Below are 18,639 nucleotides of genomic sequence, written 5' to 3' on the forward strand. Positions count from 1 at the left end.
GATGGTGTGTGGTGAGGAGAGGAAACAGAAAAAGGAGACAGTGAGGAGGGAAGGGTGTAGACAAGGTGGAAATACAGATGGTTGAATTAAAGGAAGGAAAGGGGACAGACACACCTGTTAGCTGAGAACAAGTGATGTTCTCAAGAACTGACAGTTATGGAGGTTTGTACATTAGCAGCACGACAGTTTTGTCGTACAGCAGTTTGGAAGTGGGTTTGGACATCCTGAAGTTCTGTCTCTAGAGAGTCCACTCAACCTGTGCCCCATAGTTGTAAACCATTATAGGCTGTACCACATAATGGAGAGTTTCATGCACTTGTTTTGTGTTTAAGCCAAAGCCTGACATACTACCATTTTTGGCTGAGGCTAAAGAAACTAATCAATCAGGTCTTAAAGATAATTAATTGACTTCCCAGCTGATGGATATCGGCCCCTTTGGCTGAAACCCATTGGATTCAAACAACATCTCTCTCACACTGCTTTTGTATTTCTCACTTTTCCCAACACTCATCCGTGTCTCTCACTTTCTGTCTCGGTTTCTTGCCTTTCATCTTGCTTTCTTTTCTTCTTCTCTCTCTTTCTTTCTGTGTTGCATAACTTGCTGACCCCTCCTCTCAAGTGCCTTCTTTGTATATTTTTACTTTTCATGGCTTGCATTCTTTCTCAGGCTAAGTTAATGTTGATCCTGGGAGCTGCTGTTTGCACTCAACCCTACTACAGATTATTTGTGTGTGTGTGTGTGTGTGTGTGTGTGTGTGTGTGTGTGTGTGTGTGTGTGTGTGTGTGTGATAATGCACATACAGTTTGCAGAGTGAGAATGTGTGCGTTTTACGTTTGTTTTGGTGCATTCTCTGGACAGCCTTTGATCTCCAGTGTGTGTATGTGTGTGTGTAATATGTGTGTTGCCTTCCTCCGTTCTTGGCTCAAAGTTGTTTTTCTTGGCCTCTGAGTAAAAGGTGTTGAGTGTCAACAATTTGCTACTGAATCATTTTCTGCACTGTATTGTATTTTAGGGGATAGTTGATGGTGTAGAGAGGCAGGAAAGGTCAGAAGACATAAAGGAGAAGACTCGTGCACGGATCCGGGCTCATATTAAACCCTGGCTGGTGTGGTCTAATGGCATGTCCCCTTTAGACCACTCTTATAATCTTGATGTCACATCTGGGCCACTGGGGGTGCGGTCTGGGTGCCAGCCCAAATTGTAATATAATTGCTTGCAGTGTCAGATCTCTTTACATGAGCTGCCACTGCCTCATTTATCAGCTGTATGCATCTCTGTTTTTCTAATTCTTGAGGACATTTAATTTCAGCATGTTGCAATACACATTGTCCTCGGGTGGGTTCATTGTGAAGCCTTGCTAGTCTTTTGTATTCTGTACATTATGACGTGTATAATGCAGTGAAAATCAGAAAAGTGGTTTGTCTTAAGTTAATGAAAGACATTTTAAAATGACTGCAATATGCAACTTAAAAGAAGCTCCTGTTATCTTACCAAGGTTTAAGATGCTCCTAACAAGATGTTGTGCTGCGTTCAACACCTCCAGTTGTTTTTTTGTCTATTGCTCAGCTAAGATAGGGGCTCTGCAGTAGTGGGCGAGTTCTTTTTAACCTATGAACTACCTGAAATCCCCGACAATGAATCATTATAACGTGTAAAAAATAATATTCTGTGTTGCAGTTGCTAGTGTTACATCATCATTATCCTTTAGCTTTAGTGTAAACATGGACAGTTAACATGGAGCTAAAGCCCCAAATCACACATTTACCCCAAAGGGCTATAGAACCTGTAAAAACAAAGTTCCAAATTACTTATTTATAAAATACTGTAGATATGGAATTTGTTAAATAGATATGTATGAGCCCGAGTGGTTTGGCACAACTCTAATGAAAAATACGTTTAAATCATATTGTATTTAATCAGATGAATGTTGTAGGACAAAATGTGACACACACACGCTTGAGGGAGAGGATTCAGGGATCTCAGTGCATTAAACATCTGTATTATAGCACACACACACACACACACACAGAGCACTTTGGGCACATTGTTTTGTCTGACCCAAGTAAGACCTCACCTGCTGTCTCTCAAGATCAGACAACTCCTTTCATCAGACGATCACAGATATACAGAGCGTGCACGTGTGTGTTTGTGTGTCGTTTGTTTGTGTCGGCACAAGCTATGTAATGTAATTGTGGAATTGAAATGTTGATGCATGACTGGTCTTACGTTATATATCTGTAGTGTGTTTATTAAAGGCAGACCCAGTGCGACAGACAGACAGCCCTGCATAGAAAGCTCTCTGTGTCAGCTGTGATTGCTGCTTGATCCTCTCTGGCTGCGACAGAGACTGCAGCGAGCAGCTGGAGGAGAGACGTCGCTTCTTTATCTCCCCTCCTGCTCCTCATGTCTTCTGCCTTTGATCTCCTTCTCTCCTCTCCTTTTTCTCTCCTCTCCTCGGGCTGTTTCTCATCGTGCTCCTTTGTCCATCTGGAGCTCTGTTCTACTGTGTGTGTGTGTGTGTGTGTGTGCGTGCAGTCACAGATCAAGTTGCTGTTCACTTTTGGAGCAGGACATCATTTTGAGTGTCAGCCTCCATTCCTCGGTGGCCCCATTGTTATTTATTGCACAATAGCATTGCTTCTGAAGGCAGGAAATGCAATACTCGCCTGTGATGTTGGCAACAGAATCGGTGCCTACATGTGTGGACTGGTGAGCGATTGGGTGTGTGTTGCATGTGTGTGCGTGTAGAAGAAACTTTTCAATCTTAAGTGAAAGGCTCTGGACACCAGAGCCTGTTGGATATTTGAGGCCCAGACGATATCAAAAATGTTTGATGCAATGTATTCACTGATTTCTTTTCTTTTTTCACAAACGCATTATACAACATTTATTTTTCCTATTATGATCTCTTAAACTTCAATAATAATATTAATAATAATAGAATTGTGACCAAGATAATATGCCATGCATTGAACAGCAAAGGTACTTTTAGGTGCTTGGCCCAGTGGGGCACGCTCACATGCACTAACATGCACTAAAAGTAAGCGTGGCCGGCCCGGCTATGTCAACCAATGCGTGAAAAGCTTGTGTAACAGCACACGCAGAGGGAGAGCGACTTCATTCTCTGCTCAGATAGACTCCACTGTGTCTTTACATAGACAACAGCTCTTTGCTGCAATATTCATTTTCAGAATCCTCTCTATTGTACCTTCAAACTTGTCAATGCTGTTTAGGGTACAACAAATTGAAGTTTCTAATATCTACCGGAAAAAACATCCAATGTCTTCACTCTTTTAAATCGCCTTCCAACTGTTTTGTCCTTGTCTCACTTTGTGGAATGTCTCTCTCTCTCTCTCTCTCTCTCTCTCTCTCTCTCTCTCTCTCGCTCTCGCTCTCGCTCTCTCTCTCTTTCTCCCTCAGGAGGCGGTGGGGAGGGTTTGTCTGAAGGAGAGAGGACGGGACGTGTTGGTGTTGCGGAGAGTGACATCATCAGTGACGTCACCGTCGGACCGTCCCTCACCCACGTCGTCGGGGGGCGGATCCAGAGAGGAGGACTGCGACAAGAGGTCAGTACCTCCTCCTACATAATAAGAGCCCTCCAAACCAACAGTAGCAACAAAAACATAATCATAGTACTCCTCCCTCTTGTTTTCAGTTTTCAGACTTTGTGATGTCAAGTTGCAACTACACACTCTCGCACGTACATGCAAAATATCAGCAGTGCTGTCAACACTGTGTGTGTCGACAGATAATGTATGCTTCAGCTACTGGCACAGAGCAGGAGGAAGAGAATGGCTTTTTTGTTTTCAGCTGAAAGGGAAACAAAGATGACACCCAGACTGGTTTACTTCCTTCCACAAATCAGTGTGTGCATTTAGGACCATTTGTGTGTGTTTGTGCGAAATATTTTCCTCAAAGTACGTTTCTTTGTGCGGTGTCTGTGTTTGTGTGTTTTATGGGGCCAGTCTGTGCCAAGACCTAAGGCACAATGCAGTGAGTGTCAGTGACAGGCAGGTTAAGTGGGTATGTGGGTATGTCTGCGTGTATACAGTGTTCAGCATCTTCAGTAGCAATCAGTCCCCTCCGAAGGCTACAAGCTGAGGGAGGGTTTTAATCTCCGGAGCTCTTAGCTGACTGGAAGGCAGTTTACACCACAGGAGAGCACCCTCCTGGATATACAGGGTTTAGATGAGGGCGGATCATCTGGAAGTGTTTAGATATGAAGATGTCTACCGAGCTAGCTACGCTTGCAGAGGCAGAGGAGGACATACATGATGAAGACGAGGAGGACGATGATGATGATGATGACGTGAATAGCAATGATGATGAAGATGGTAGCAGTTCAGAAATCTGTACATTTGACGTTCCCCATTTTCGCTACATCGATGACGACGATGCGGAGGAAGGGAGGGAGGGAGGATGGAGGAGTGGATGTGGTCGGTCTTGGTGCTCTAGTGAGGAAGACTGTTGCAACTCTTCCTCCTACAGGTATGTGGTGGTGTCGGGGACACCGCTCAAGATCTTGGAGCATCTGCTAAGTGACCTGCGGTTGGACGACCAAAGAGGCGCGCAAGAGAGCAGGGAGAGTGGTGAGTTTGTCAACACATGTGTGAACACACGTGTACACATGTGTAAGAGGGCGACTGTACGAACAATGTGTGTGTATCTCCATAAAAAGATAGGAACATATAGAAAGTATAACAGTAAAACAATAGTTAGTGGAAAGTTTGGTCATATAAATAAAGGAGCCGTGGTATTTTTCCCGGTTGTTGGTCTAAAGGTTTGTTTAAAACAGAAGAACTCCCCGCCCTCTCATTCCATGGGATTTCATTTTCATTGCCACACAACAAGTTTCAACACAGCCCAGCCTGGACTTTTCTCCATCTCTTTCATTTTCCACACAGTGGGTTCAAACCTGGGAGGTATGCACTTCCCCTTGATCGTGGTGTGTGTGTGTGTGTGTGTGTGTGTGTGTGTGTGTGTGTGTGTGTGCGCACATTCATTCAGCCAAGTCATTGCCTATAAATCTGTAAATATGAGGAACATTCAAGAGGTTAAATGCTCTAATGAGTCTGTGAAACGATTCCCTCGAGGGGCTGTAGGCATTTCTGCTGCAAACAATTTCAGTGGGCTGTTAATATGTCATTTTCACAATCAGTCCACCTTATAGCTACTGGGTGCTTTGACTGTGCCGCAGTTGTCTGGAAACATTTTGTCATTTGTTTTTTAGCACAAAGACCACATTAAAGTAGGACTTCAACTCATTATTTGCATTTTTATAAATGTTTATCATTTTTTACACATAAGTTAGAGAGAGAGAGAGAGAGAGAGAGAGAGAGAGAGAGAGAGAGAGAGAGAGAGAGAGAGAGAGAGAGAGAGAGAGAGAGAGAGAGAACTGAAATGGTCTTTGTGGTGGCGAACCGCCTGATATTTATTCACTGCACTTTTCATTTTGTTTCTAAGGAGGCAGAAGCAGAGATGTAGATCAAGAGTATATGTGCATGTTTGGCTGTCTTTGTCTCTGTATCTGTGTGTCAATCTTTTGGTATATGTATGTGCACTGAATAAGCATGAGGGTGTGCGCGCGCTAGTGTGTGTGTGTGTGTGTGTGTGTGTGTGTGTAGGCACTCTGGGGTGGTACTGAGCATCAGTGTGCCGTTTTAGTGGGCTTAGCTGTGCAGCATGTTGAACAGGCTCGAACATGCTTCCACAGACAGACAGAGAGAGTGAGAGAGTGATTACCCCAACCACTCCTCCCCGTGTACACATAAAAAACACACGCACACAACAAAAAACACAGCAGCAGATAACCGCGATGAGTTCAGCACACACACATTTTCTCTCTTTTTCCTTTCTCTCTCACAAGAGATAAAGACCCCAAGGTCAGAACTGAATGAGTTATTCATCAGGGTGCTGTGTGTGTGTGTGTGTGTGTGTGTGTGTGTGTGTACTGCTGCGTCTATGAGTGCATGTGTTTGACTTTGTGCGTGCCAGCGGGCAAACGCAGAGGGCATATGTTGAAGATAAAAATGGATATTTATCATCACAGAGAACTAAGAGAGCACGAGAGTAGTAGAAGGAGAGAGAGAGACAGAGAGAGAGAGAGAGACGGTCAACAAGGAGCTCTAGAGACAGTGAGTCAAAAGGGTTGACTCAGTCAGACCTGCCTGAGAAATGTTCTTGAAAAAAGTTGATTTTTAAATTTTATTTCTAAAGAAAAGACAGTTGATCAAATATTAATGCCGCAGCCTTCGTTCAGTCTTCTATAATTGATTTCTTTGCTCTCTGCCTGGCAGAGCCATATTTGGGTCACACATTTGCCCAGAGAAAGAGTTTGACACCACACACACACACACACACACACACACACACACACGCACACACATCACAGCTACCTCACACCAACAATGGCTCATTACCCATCTGCCACGAGGGCTGTTTATATTCGGTTCTTACCCATTGAACACCTGCTGAGTCTCTCTCGCACGCACGCACGCACACACACACACGCACACACACACACTTGCCATCTTGCACATTTGCTCGCTCTACACTGATGAATTTGTGTAGTTTTTGAAGTTGTTGTGAAATTGAGCCAAGATAAATAAATGATTGCTTTGATTCTTTCTAAAGTATATTTCTATTATATATCTTTGACAAAGTAGTCAACAATCAAAGCTAATCTTTTTTAGGGAAAGCATCTTATAGGTGTAATAGTAATTTATTAAAACTTAAACTATAAAAAACTCTGATAATCTTCTTCATCATGACTGTGTGGGTGTAGATGGAAAACATTGTTTGGCACAATAACTAAATAATATTTAACCTCTTCAATTCCAAACTCATGCTGTGCAACCGAATGTTGGTGAAACCCACTGAACCTTATTTTGACTTTAGTGGAGATCCCAAAGTCTGCAAAGATGCTAAATATGTCAGACTTGATGGAGTGGTGTCGCCATAAAATACACATCATCTTTTTCGGTTGATATGGCGAATGTGTTTGCAAAGATTTGCATATTTCCACATCCAACAGACACAGAGCAGCATTAACATTCATTATGAGTGATGAATGTAAGTCCAATTTTCTTTTAGCTCCGATTTTTGTTTCCACCAACTCCTGAGGGAAATATCTGGCTCTTTAGCTGCTAAATGCTCCGCTGTGTTCACCAGCTGTCAGCTAACTTTGTCCATCAGCAGCCCCGTTCAAATTAAACATAGTTATTTGATCCATTGTTGATCCATTATTTATTGCCACTGCTTCAAATTTGTAATGTGGCAGACGCATAGAGGACACATTGATTAGTCTACATTCATCCACGTAGACTGAAGGAATCAGAGGTGAAGAGAGGGACAAAGGGAGAAACTAAAACATACTTTTGTTTGTGTTTTCACATTTTGATTCTGCAAGGCCTTGGAAGTGACTGATGGTGTGTTTCCTTTGTTTCAGAAACACTGCTGGATGACTTCCTGTTGACCTACCTGGTGTTCATGTCCACCAATGACCTCTGTCAGGCTCTGCTTGGACAATATCCTTACTGGCAAACATACTCTCACACACACACAAATCCTTTTAGACTGCTCCACACTGTTCTTCGTTGTCTCCTTGACCGCTCTCACCTATAGCAGCGCCCGCTGCAGGGGCCAGGAGGAGGGCAAAGACGCCCTCTTCAGGAAGCGCAAAGTACTGCAGCTGGTCTCCCACTGGAGCCGGCTCTACAAGGACTTCCTGAAGGAAGAGGAGCACGTCAGGAGCTTCATGAAGGTACGGCACTGCTCGCCTTCATCACCACATCCGTTTGCTTTCTTTTCACTACAATGAGTTTGATCCTGTGGTGGCCTTTCACACTCAACATAAAAAGCCTCATTCATCTTCATTTGTCTCTGTGTCTCTCGTTCTTGTATGGGGTTGTCTTTCTGACGACAGGACATCAAGCATTTTGTGGAGAGAGACAGAGAGCTGAAGAGTGTGCGCGTGTTTTTGTCTGATCCTTTTGTTTTGCTGCATCTCCTGTGAAATGTGTTTCAGCTGTTTCTCCCACAGGAGAACCGAGTTGATGTTTTTTTTATTTCATCCTTCTGACAAAACAAACTAATAAGACAGAAACAGAATACAGGCACCTTGATAGTGTGTCATAGGAGGAAAAAAGGGCTATAATCATAATATACGGCTGTTTGTTTTTCTTTCAGAGTATAATACAAGATAACCAGTAGAATGACTCACATATCTAACAACAAGTAACTAATTAGCAAAAAGTTCATTATTCTACCATTAATTGTATGTATGAAATACATAATCTATCTACACAGAACGTCATGGGCATTGAAAACACACACGCACAGATTATTAGTGTCATTTTATTATCACCTTTCTCACGAAAGAGAGAGAGAGAGTAATAGAGGGAGGACATGTAGCCGCACAGAAGGAGAAACTGAAAAGTGGGGACGCAGAAATACAAATGCACCTTGTATCAACTGTGTTCCTGCTGTATTTTCACGTTTGGCTGAATTGGATTTTTGAATACCTGTGACAACCGTGACCCTGAAAGAGAAACACTCACACGCACACACACAACACCATCACACACTCACCCACAACAAGCGCACACACTCACCAATCACTTGTCCCTCCATAACCTGGCGGCGGCTACGTCCCTCGGTGCCGGGTTGCCACGGAAACCAAAGTGCAAGGGTTGGCATGGGTATAATAATCTCATATGGAGTGCGTAACCCAGGTGATAGTTGCCTAGTAACAGAGGAATGAAGAGGGGAATTGGGATGGGAGGCTACGGTGGGTCAATGACAGCGATAAGCAGGTGTTTGGAGACGTGTGTGTGTGTGTGTGGATGCTTGCAAGTTTTCACTGTCACTGCCTCCTGGGCTTTCATGCTGCTTACTTATTGTCTGTCCTGCACACACAGACACACAGCGTGCCCAGTCACCCATTTAAGTACAAGGTAGAGCTTTTGTCTGATGTCACCAACCTACGCAGCATCATTTACTCTTGATGGCATTCGGTAAATGAGCTGCACAGACTGGGGTGTTAACACCATACTATGTTGTTGTATTTCACACTTTATCTTTGTCTCTTTGTCCTCCTTGTCCTTGATTCAGTAACAGCCGTGTTACTGCGGGCACTCTATGAAATTCATGAGGACTGGTAGGGTTAGAAGGTTGCTCCACCTAAATTACAAACAAACACATTTTCCTTATTCTTTTCCGTTATCAGTGCATATTTTGAAATTTGCCAACTGCCTTTGAGATTTATTCTTCCACTCCACTACTAATTAAGATGAAAGGAATTTAATTTACTATGCTCAAAGCATTGAAAAGCGATTTGGGTGAACTAACCCTCAAAGGAATTGACTTTTTTTAGCCATTAATTCTAATATGATAAAAATGTTTGTGGCATCCTACAGCTGTGTTGTAACAGGCAGATAGTCAGTCTGATATGGAGCAGTGTACAATGACGGTTAGAGACTGAACCTTTTCAATGCTATTTCCTTCCGCCAGTTAGCAGCCTTCCTGATGGATCAAACTAACATATTTCACCATCAAACCCCCGAAAAAGTGTCGACATGACTGTTATCCTCTCCCTCTCTCTGTTAGACCTTGTACAGGTGTGTTTTAGAAGACCTGTATGAGTTCCCCACACTGGAGAAAGACCTGAAGGAGTTCCAGAAACTTCTGCGTCGCAGACAGTAAGTGTGTTTGTCTCTGCACAAGTACTTTGTTCTCTGTATTGAATATGACTGCCTGTCACTGTGTGCGTGTGTGTGTGTTTTTGTTTTTCCATGCCTACCCGCATCGCTCCTCACCGTTGTGATTATTTCTGTCTTGTAGCACCGTCGATGACTGTCCTCCAAGCCAAAAGGTAAGCCAGAGAGGGGGGGGTGAGGTGGATTAGAGGGAATATTTACTACATCCTTGCTGCTTGACTCTGCCAGCTACATTTTACTGATATAACCTATTATTTAATTGTTCATTATTTCGGCCCTATTTCAGACTCTTAAGCCCTGTACTGTAATGATTCAATCTGAGCTGTGTAGGTGTTGATACAGATGTTATCAGCGCATCGCTATACTAGATGTATATATAGATGTATAATATAGTATTATACATCTCCGTGTTTCTTCTGCTCTCTGTCAGAGTAAACAAATGTATCAGCAGTCGAGTTTGAAGGAAAACTCTTTGCAACTCAGAAGTCCAGCGACTGATACTAGAGAGGGTGAGTAACAGACACACACTCGTACACAACACAAAACACACTGCCCGTGACTGTTCACAATTATGCATAATGGCAGACTGAGTTTTAATTTCACTGTGCACATGTAAATTGCTTAAATACAGCGTGTTTTCTTGTTTTTTTGCTTTAGTACTTGACAAAAATTAACTTTACAGTATTTCAGTTTCTCTGTTTTAGCCTTTTACAGTGTTTACAGTATATGAACAGTACATTCACTGACCTATGACCATTTTCTACATATCTTTCAGTCATTTGTTGCGTGCATGTGAGCGCTGACTCCTACCTGAGTGTCCACGCACACCCCTCACTGGAGGCCCACGAGCTGCTAAGAATTGTGGCTCTGAAGGCGGACAGAGCAGAAGAAGACATGGTGCTTGCTGTGGCGATGCACACTGGAGGTACGCACACAAACACGCAAAGAAATGCATGAAATAGTTTTGGTCGGTTTGGTCAAGTACCTTGGGGTGGCAGAAACTGTATCTTTTTACCCCTGTCTATTAAAACCATTTCTACATGACCTTTAGCTATTTCAACCATTGCAATTAGCTATTTCTATTAACCATTTATCCAATACATTTAACTATTTCAACCGTTATTAAGTTACTTTTAATTAGAATTAACTCTTTGTTCATTACTTTTAGCTATCTAGTTTAATCATGTATCCACTACTTAGCTTTCTTTTATTAGTTGAGCTACAATCCTTCCACGTACTCCTTGGCAACTGCAAAAGTACACCCTGGGGTGCAAGTACCACCGTGTTGGGAATCACTGTCCTACACTCTCGGCTCTAAATTGTTATCATCATCTCTCCTCTGCAGAGCGGAGAGTGTTACAGCCCAGTGACTGTGCGTATTCAGAGTCTATGACCCCACAGGGAAAGCTTGTGGCTTGTCGCCGGGATCTCACTGAGATTCTGGTATGTAAATACTCTGTTGTTTGTGCTTTTGTCTTTCTGCAACACCTCCATGTTTCATAAGCATTCATAGAGGCTAAAGATGCAGATTGCAGGTTTAAAGCAAACCACGACCTCTCAAATATGTGATTATTTGGGCATTAGCTGCTCCTCTGATATTGTCTTCAGGCATGAACATGAATATGCTAAATCCCCAACTGACATATTTTCACAGTGTTACGATGAGTCATGCATTATAAGCAAGCCGGAAAGACTTAGGCCAGGTGATTGTTATTAACTCTGATTCAATAGGAGAGAAAAGGTGTGAGCCACAATTATTTTGTTGTTGCCCAACCGTGACAGCAGGATTGGAAAGTGCTGTATCAGGGCAAAGTGTTATTTTGTAATGGCATGTTTGTCACAGTGGAGCTTCAGCTGTTTGTTCTTAAATAGTTTTTGTAGTATTGGGCATTTTAGGAACTGCAGTTCAAGGGATTTAGGTTTTTTTGGGATAGGTATATTTAGCAGCCTGTCGTTAACAAACCAGTAGATGCTCTACATTTGAACTATTTACTGGTCGGCAATATATAGTTTGGTTTAGCTTATTGTTTGCTGAGTTAATGGTCTATTGTCAGGCTCACAAATGCTGAATTTTAGTTACTGTGACCTGTAACCAGAGCTGTAAAGAACAACTGTGCTGGAGGAATCACCGCTCCCCTCTCAGCTTTCAGTGCTGCTTGTATACAGGCAGGAGGCACTTGCTCTTATGGCTCTGTGCTATATTGTTTCTTTCCCCTACAGGCTCATTGTCCTGTAGGTTATTATGAAGGGGACATATTGTTGCTGTTGCTTATTTAGAGATAGCCCTATTCCTGTAAATAGACAGCCCCTGTGTGTGTGTGTACTGTATGTACTGTATTTGTGTGTCTTTCTATGTACTAGCTTAACTTTCCTTTGTGTGTGCAGCATCCTTTAACGGACAGCGCTGAGCTAAGCAGGAGGCCGGTGCGACTCCTAGGTATTAACACCTGGGATGTGGCAGCTGCTCTCACACACCTGGACTGGAGCCTCTTCAAATCCATCCACGAGGTATATACATACACACACACTCAAATATATGCATGTGGTGTGTGCACATCATTTATAGTTAATTCATATTCATGGCAGAGATTGCTGGAACATAAGCATTAAAGATGCAAATGCTTTGCAAGACTTGCTGGCTCACGAGTACAGAAAGTCTTCTTGCAGCTCAGCGGCTGAATATTTTTTGTGAAAATGCTGAAGCAGAGCACAGATGAAGAGACACAGGCTGCATCTTACACTGTTATGTGGATGTTACAGTATATTTAGGAAGTCTAGGCAATGTTTTTACATTCTCAAATGCTTCTTTTCTTTATTTCTTATGATTGTAAATAGATTTTTTTGGGGAGTTTTTGACTATTGGTCAGACAAGATGTCACCTTGGGCTCTGGAAATGGGACCAGATGTTTTTTGGGGCATTTCTCTAAAATGCTTGATGTCGTTCACTCACACTCTCCCTCCCTCCACATGCAGCAAGAGCTGGCTTACTACACCCTCAGCCGTATTCCTGGTACCGGCCACACGGCGGCGCTCTCAGTGCTGCTCCAGCGCTGTAACGAGGTCCAGCAGTGGGTCATGTCCGAGGTGCTCATGTGTGTGTCGCTCAACAAGAGAGTACAGCTGCTCAAGAAGTTCATCAAGATCGCAGCTCAGTAAGGCCACACAGATGCACCCTCTCAGAAATATACACAGATAAAAGTGCGTGTATCAAACACATTAAGATTTCTATGCACTGTGATATATTTGTTTTAATTCTTTAATTATTTTTGTGTGTCTGTAGTTGTAAAGCCCAAAGAAATTTGAATTCTGCATTTGCCATCATCATGGGCTTAAACACAGCATCTGTCAGCCGACTCAACCAAACCTGGGAGGTAAGAGTTTGTGTTGCTGCGTTTAGTGTATTTATTTATATATATATATATATATATATATATATATAAGTGTTTAAAACTGGATCCTGACCAAACGCCTTCCTTTCAGAAATGTCCGGGGAAGTTCAAGAAGCTTTTCTCAGAGTTGGAGCTCATCACGGTGAGACTTTCATCGACAGAGATGGAAATAGATGCAAAGCTAGAAACACATTCCTCTTTTTTTTGTTTGTTGATAATCTCTTCTCCTTTTCCAATGCTTTCCTTTCACTCTATTTTCTCTCTTCGGTCGTCTTACCCTCATCTTTCTTCAGGATCCATCTTTGAACCACAAAGCCTATAGGGAAGCCTTCAAGAAGATGAAACCTCCCAAGATCCCTTTCATGCCTCTTCTCCTGAAAGGTATTATCTCTAACTCCTCCACACACACACACACACACACACACACACACACACACACTTAATTGCTTTTGTTGAAAGAAGCAATGATAAAACACTTGTCCTCTGCTCTTAGATATCACATTCATCCACGAGGGAAATAAGACCTTCCACGACAACCTGGTCAACTTTGAGAAGCTGGTAAGTTGAGTCAGTGATTGAGTGTCACACAGACAAGGCCACATATTAAAATGATTAAAAAAGATTATTGAAATTAGATGAGTGAAGCGATTGTTGAAATTGTGATCTAGTAACTATCTTTAAAGACATCGCCTTGGATTTTGAGAAACTGGATGGACTTTATCATGTTTAGCCATTTTATAGACCGAGCGATTAATCAAGAAAATAATCCTTATAGCCATTATAGTAAGTGCTATGGTGCAGTAAATATTAGATTGTGACTGTTTGGTATTGCACTGATTCAACATGTCTTCTCCTAATCTGACAGCATATGATCGCAGACACAGTGAGAATGATTCGCCACTGCCAAAGCGACCAGCCGGGTGAGTCTTCTCCCTTCTGAGTGAATTCTGTTGCAAATTATAAGAAAGGCTGACCTACACGGGGCTCTACAGGCTCCTCCCTCTTGTGACAAACGTATTGATGCTCGGATCCATTCATTGTGAGGAATCTGACGCCGCCTGATGCTGAGCTAGTGTACTGCACCTGTACCACTCAGTTCCCTCTTACAGTTTCTAAGCAACCATTTCCAGACTTTTCTTTTACTCTCTTTAAATGGCCATAACACAGCCTGTGTTTGTACCGAATGTGTGTGTTCTCCAGCATTGAAAACTCTTTTGTGTGACTAATGTGCGTGTTTTGTGTCGGTCTCTCAGGCAACGAGGTAATCGGGGTCGACAGTGCGGAGGTGAGGGCGAGCGTTCATTACCTGCACATTATCGACAATCAACAGACGCTTTTCGAGCTGTCGCACAAGCTCGAGCCACGTGCTTAAAGACAGACACACACATACCCTCATAGACGCACAAAACACACTGGACACAGTGGAAAATGCTAGCACCGAGTACGTGTGACATGGAGAAGTCCACACACTGACGACACACACACACAGCAACAAAGTCACACCACCAGCCGGGCGTGCCAAGTGGACAATAAGGTGCCATCACCATGAAGACAGAGCTGCACTCTGCCTGTTCTCTAAAGGCTTTACAACACTTATCCTGTGTTTATAAAAGATATATATATATGGTCAAAAGATTTAAGTCCGTACACGCTTCGTGAAGAGATGCAGCAGCGAGGCGGAGAGTGCCAAACTGGGACGGAGAGAAAAGGAGGTTGTAATTCGTTTGTACAGTATCTATTGGACTGAATAGTTTTGTTATTGTGATAAGCTTTTGTTTATTTATGGGCCTGGTGGAATGTTTCTTTATTTCTGTCTTTTAAGTCTCGCCCCCCCCCCCTCCCGGAGGCCAACAAGGACTTGACCGCCTCTTCATCAGTTACAGACACACAACAATCTTTAGAGCAGTTAGATGTGTTTATTACCTGATGGCCACAATCTGCCCCATCACTGGTCTCACATAATTTCATCTGCATATCAAACACCTGCCTCGTGATGCATGCACACATCCAGGACACATGCCATAGTTATTTAGGTGTATGATGTGGAGCTTTTTTCTGGTTAATGTGTTCGTAGCATATTATGTAAAACAAGCAGCAACCAGGGCCGAAGCAGTTCAACACTTTAACATACCCACATGTTTTAACCTTCTCTCACTGAGGCTTTTTACCGAAATAAATGTGCAGCCTCAGTGAGTGACAAAAGGTGCGACGTCGACAGTGTCTGGCATTTGAAGGAGGCTTTGTGGGAGGTTTTTTATTGACTGACTGTGCTGTTGGAAACGCTCGAGCTCTCCTGAACGTGCCAGAGTTCATAAACTGCTGATAAATAGTGAATGGTTTTTGGTTCTCCTTTACGTTTTAGAGTCCTGGTTGACGCTCCTCGTGCACTCTTATCTATGATGTTTTTGTGTGAAGCGATAAGGATCATTTTACATTGTATATAATATGGACCTATATATTTTCCAGTGCCAAATGTCACACTGAGTCCTGCAGCATAGATGTACTGTAGATCTCTTGGTTTGTTTAGCAGTCTGTGTTTGTTTGTTTTTACCACAGGATTTGATTTCCTTCACTGAGCCCTGCAGTCACGTCTGATCTGTGATCATGTAAAACAGATCAGACTGCTCGCAGAGATGCTTTCTGACATTATGACGACTGATTTCAGGGTCTGTGATGTTGCTATGGAAACACAGCCTCATCACCGAGCTATTTGTCTTTTCTTATCAACAGATAAGTTAAGCACCACATACCTTTGAGAAGACATAGCTTCATTCACGAAAATCATGTTCATGAGGAGATTCATGGTCATTCTTACTGACTGAAAATATCACTTCATTCAGAAGTGGTCTTGTGTAAACCATCTGTCAAAACCAACACAGGGTGTGGACAGAATAATGGAAGCACAAGGGCACAGGCCGTTATAGTAAGACTGTCTCTTCGGAGTTTTACAGCTTTGGTTCACCAAATATTTCACTCTTAACATCCTTTCTGAACCAAACAGATCCTCAAAACAGCTTCCCATTGATATTGCCATGACACGTGTAAACACATCTATTTGTTATTCAAATGACTGAGGGACCAGTCTGTAGTCACCAGAAAAGAAGACGCTCCCTCTAAACCCACAACATCCCATCTGGCAGACCCTGTTTGTGTTATTTTGTCCTGTATATGTTCGTGCACAGACCAGTGGTACATTTTTGCTGAGTAGGAGGAAACATCCAAAGGCAAGATAAATCCTGAATGTTTTGTAGCAGTGCATGTCCTGCATTGTTTGGATAGTTATAAGTGCAATACAGTGGAAATGTCACCGTTTCAACACTAAGCCTTTCAGACCACATATAGCTGCTTTCTTCTGCAGATCATAATGAATCAAATGGACGAGGGAGGACTGGGATCTCCCAAACAGCTTTAGCGCCAAAAACATCGTTGGGACCATTTAAAAGAAAAAGATCAGAGATGATCTCAAGACTCACTTCTAAATATAATCAGTGTGTTATGAGCAGCGTAGCCACTGTGCTGTAAAAACAGACTCTAACCTGTTGCCACCAACACATCTGATGCTCTGACCATGAATGTGGAGCCAGTTTTGTGGACACTGTTGTGTTCAACCAAATTGATTAATACATTGAAAAAGTACTTGGGTCATTTAAGTATTTGATTTTATGTGGATGTAGGATTAAGTGTTACATGTGAATCTTGGAGATTGTTTCCCTCCAGGAGTTACTCAAATCCACAAATATTTCATAAACCATTGAAGATTATAAGAATAACATTCATTTTAAAAAATGGTGGATTTCCCTCTTTAAAGGGAGACTATGTAACATTTGCTATACGTCTAAGTTTTGCTAACGGTAGCCACCATCGGTTATACCAGACCAAGTGAGGCTGGACTGCAGCAAAACCCCCGAGTGTGTTGACTTGAGCAACAAGTTGTTTCATTGCTTGTAAGGTGCATCGTCTCATTTTGAAGATGCTTTCTGTGAAACCAAGTCAGCGACTCTTAGGCTGCTCGAGCTGATGAGTCAGAGCCATGGTCTGTTGGTATTCAGTGTCATACAAAGGCCTTGTGGTAGTCATTTTTACCATTAACCTGTACATGACGCACACATGCACAAATACACCTCTGCTCATTGTGTTTAAAGAGCAGTATAATTGTGCTATATTACTTATTTATTGTAATATATTGTTTATTTATGTATTTTTGAGGTGACAAAAGGTCATGTGCCATGTTTAGAGGTTCAACAATGTGTCGGTTCATTCTTGAGAAGACAAGTCTGTGGTTTGAAGCTGCAACGCTGGAATGTAAAAGTACTTGTAGTTCTGTTTTTCTTCTCTTTCCTCTGGAGTCAGATGCTGTAGCGGACAGGAAACCAACAGGAAGGTGTATTTAGTGTTTTATCGGCCGTAGTCATGACTGTAAAGTTACGTTTTTTTAAAGCAATGTTTAGAACCTGTTTGCATGTTAAAACAAAAAACACAAAGTTCACAATGCAAGATAGGACACATTGAAGGCTTTGTACTATTGTAATATTGTTGATGTGTACATATATGCCCATGTTTGGTATGTTGTTATTATTTATCAGTTGTAAATGAAAAATTGGTCAGTCTCAAAGCAATACGTCTCCCCTCGTGTCCCCTCAACCTTCTGACAGCTGAAGCCACATGTCTTTTCTAAAGCAGCGTTTTACTATGTCAACATTTGACTGAAATTAATAAATTATAGGTTTTATGTGACATCTGATGAGCTTGTTGTCTTTCTTTGGCTTATGTTCAGATACTGGGTAAATGTGTACAAGGGAAAGTGTTGACCAAGTGCCTTTGACCACTGATATCACACCAACAGTGCAGACATCCTCTCCTAAGCATATAAAATAAGGTTGAGTTGCCTTCAACATACAAACATTCATAAAGCACATGGTCTTATCATATCACTTGATGCTGAGAAGACCTTTGATGGAATAGAGTACTTGTTTAGTATCATTCTGATCTTGGGGAGTGCCTCAGTATGGTTTTCTTGTGTTTCTCTGTCCCTGTCCCCTGTTTGAGTTCACAAGCCTCCTGTGCAGTATAGTTTTTTGTTGTTGTCATAATCATTGCTTGACCCCACACATCAAACATCCAAAATCAAAGATATTTTAGAAAGCAGTGTGGTCTGACAATTTGCCCCATTGCACCATTTGTGCTGCGGGGTCTTTTTGACCCCAGAGGACAACAGAAGTTATTCAATTCAATAAATCACCCATAATAAGCTCAAATTACTTCCAATTCCTTTTAATCATTAAGAGCATAGTATCGAACAACCCCCATTATTTTCAGACCATTTGATGAATAAAAAACACATTTTGACAGCAAAAGATTTAATTTGGGGTCAGAATGACCCCAGGATAACACAAGGGTTAAACAAACACTAGAGCTGTAATTAATGTGCCAGAGTTCTGTCAATGAATCGTTATTTCCATCTCTGTTCCAGACTCTGTGCCATATTAAATATTGGAAAAGCAGCTGTTGCAACACAAGAGCACTGCCTGTCCAG

General features: G+C 42.3%; 1 protein-coding gene across 1 annotated transcript in view; it reads left to right on the plus strand.

Moving 5' to 3' along the window:
* Positions 1–17,840, plus strand: part of rapgef5a (Rap guanine nucleotide exchange factor (GEF) 5a) — a 39,283-nt gene extending 21,443 nt beyond the window's left edge. The window contains exons 10-26 of the mRNA XM_031853702.1: positions 3,422–3,567; positions 4,490–4,590; positions 7,449–7,527; positions 7,619–7,763; positions 9,608–9,699; positions 9,842–9,872; positions 10,148–10,226; positions 10,493–10,642; positions 11,063–11,160; positions 12,103–12,225; positions 12,691–12,869; positions 12,998–13,088; positions 13,198–13,248; positions 13,400–13,487; positions 13,600–13,664; positions 13,972–14,026; positions 14,360–17,840. Coding sequence (XP_031709562.1) covers positions 3,422–3,567; positions 4,490–4,590; positions 7,449–7,527; positions 7,619–7,763; positions 9,608–9,699; positions 9,842–9,872; positions 10,148–10,226; positions 10,493–10,642; positions 11,063–11,160; positions 12,103–12,225; positions 12,691–12,869; positions 12,998–13,088; positions 13,198–13,248; positions 13,400–13,487; positions 13,600–13,664; positions 13,972–14,026; positions 14,360–14,478 — 1,692 coding nt within the window. The 3' untranslated portion in view covers positions 14,479–17,840. The remainder of the gene's footprint in view (positions 1–3,421; positions 3,568–4,489; positions 4,591–7,448; positions 7,528–7,618; positions 7,764–9,607; positions 9,700–9,841; positions 9,873–10,147; positions 10,227–10,492; positions 10,643–11,062; positions 11,161–12,102; positions 12,226–12,690; positions 12,870–12,997; positions 13,089–13,197; positions 13,249–13,399; positions 13,488–13,599; positions 13,665–13,971; positions 14,027–14,359) is intronic.
* The last annotated feature ends 799 nt before the right edge of the window (positions 17,841–18,639 follow it).

This window comes from Anarrhichthys ocellatus, unplaced genomic scaffold (assembly GCF_004355925.1).
Source record: "Anarrhichthys ocellatus isolate YVR2014 unplaced genomic scaffold, GSC_Weel_1.0 scaffold14, whole genome shotgun sequence".
Classification (NCBI taxonomy): Eukaryota; Metazoa; Chordata; class Actinopteri; order Perciformes; family Anarhichadidae; genus Anarrhichthys; species Anarrhichthys ocellatus.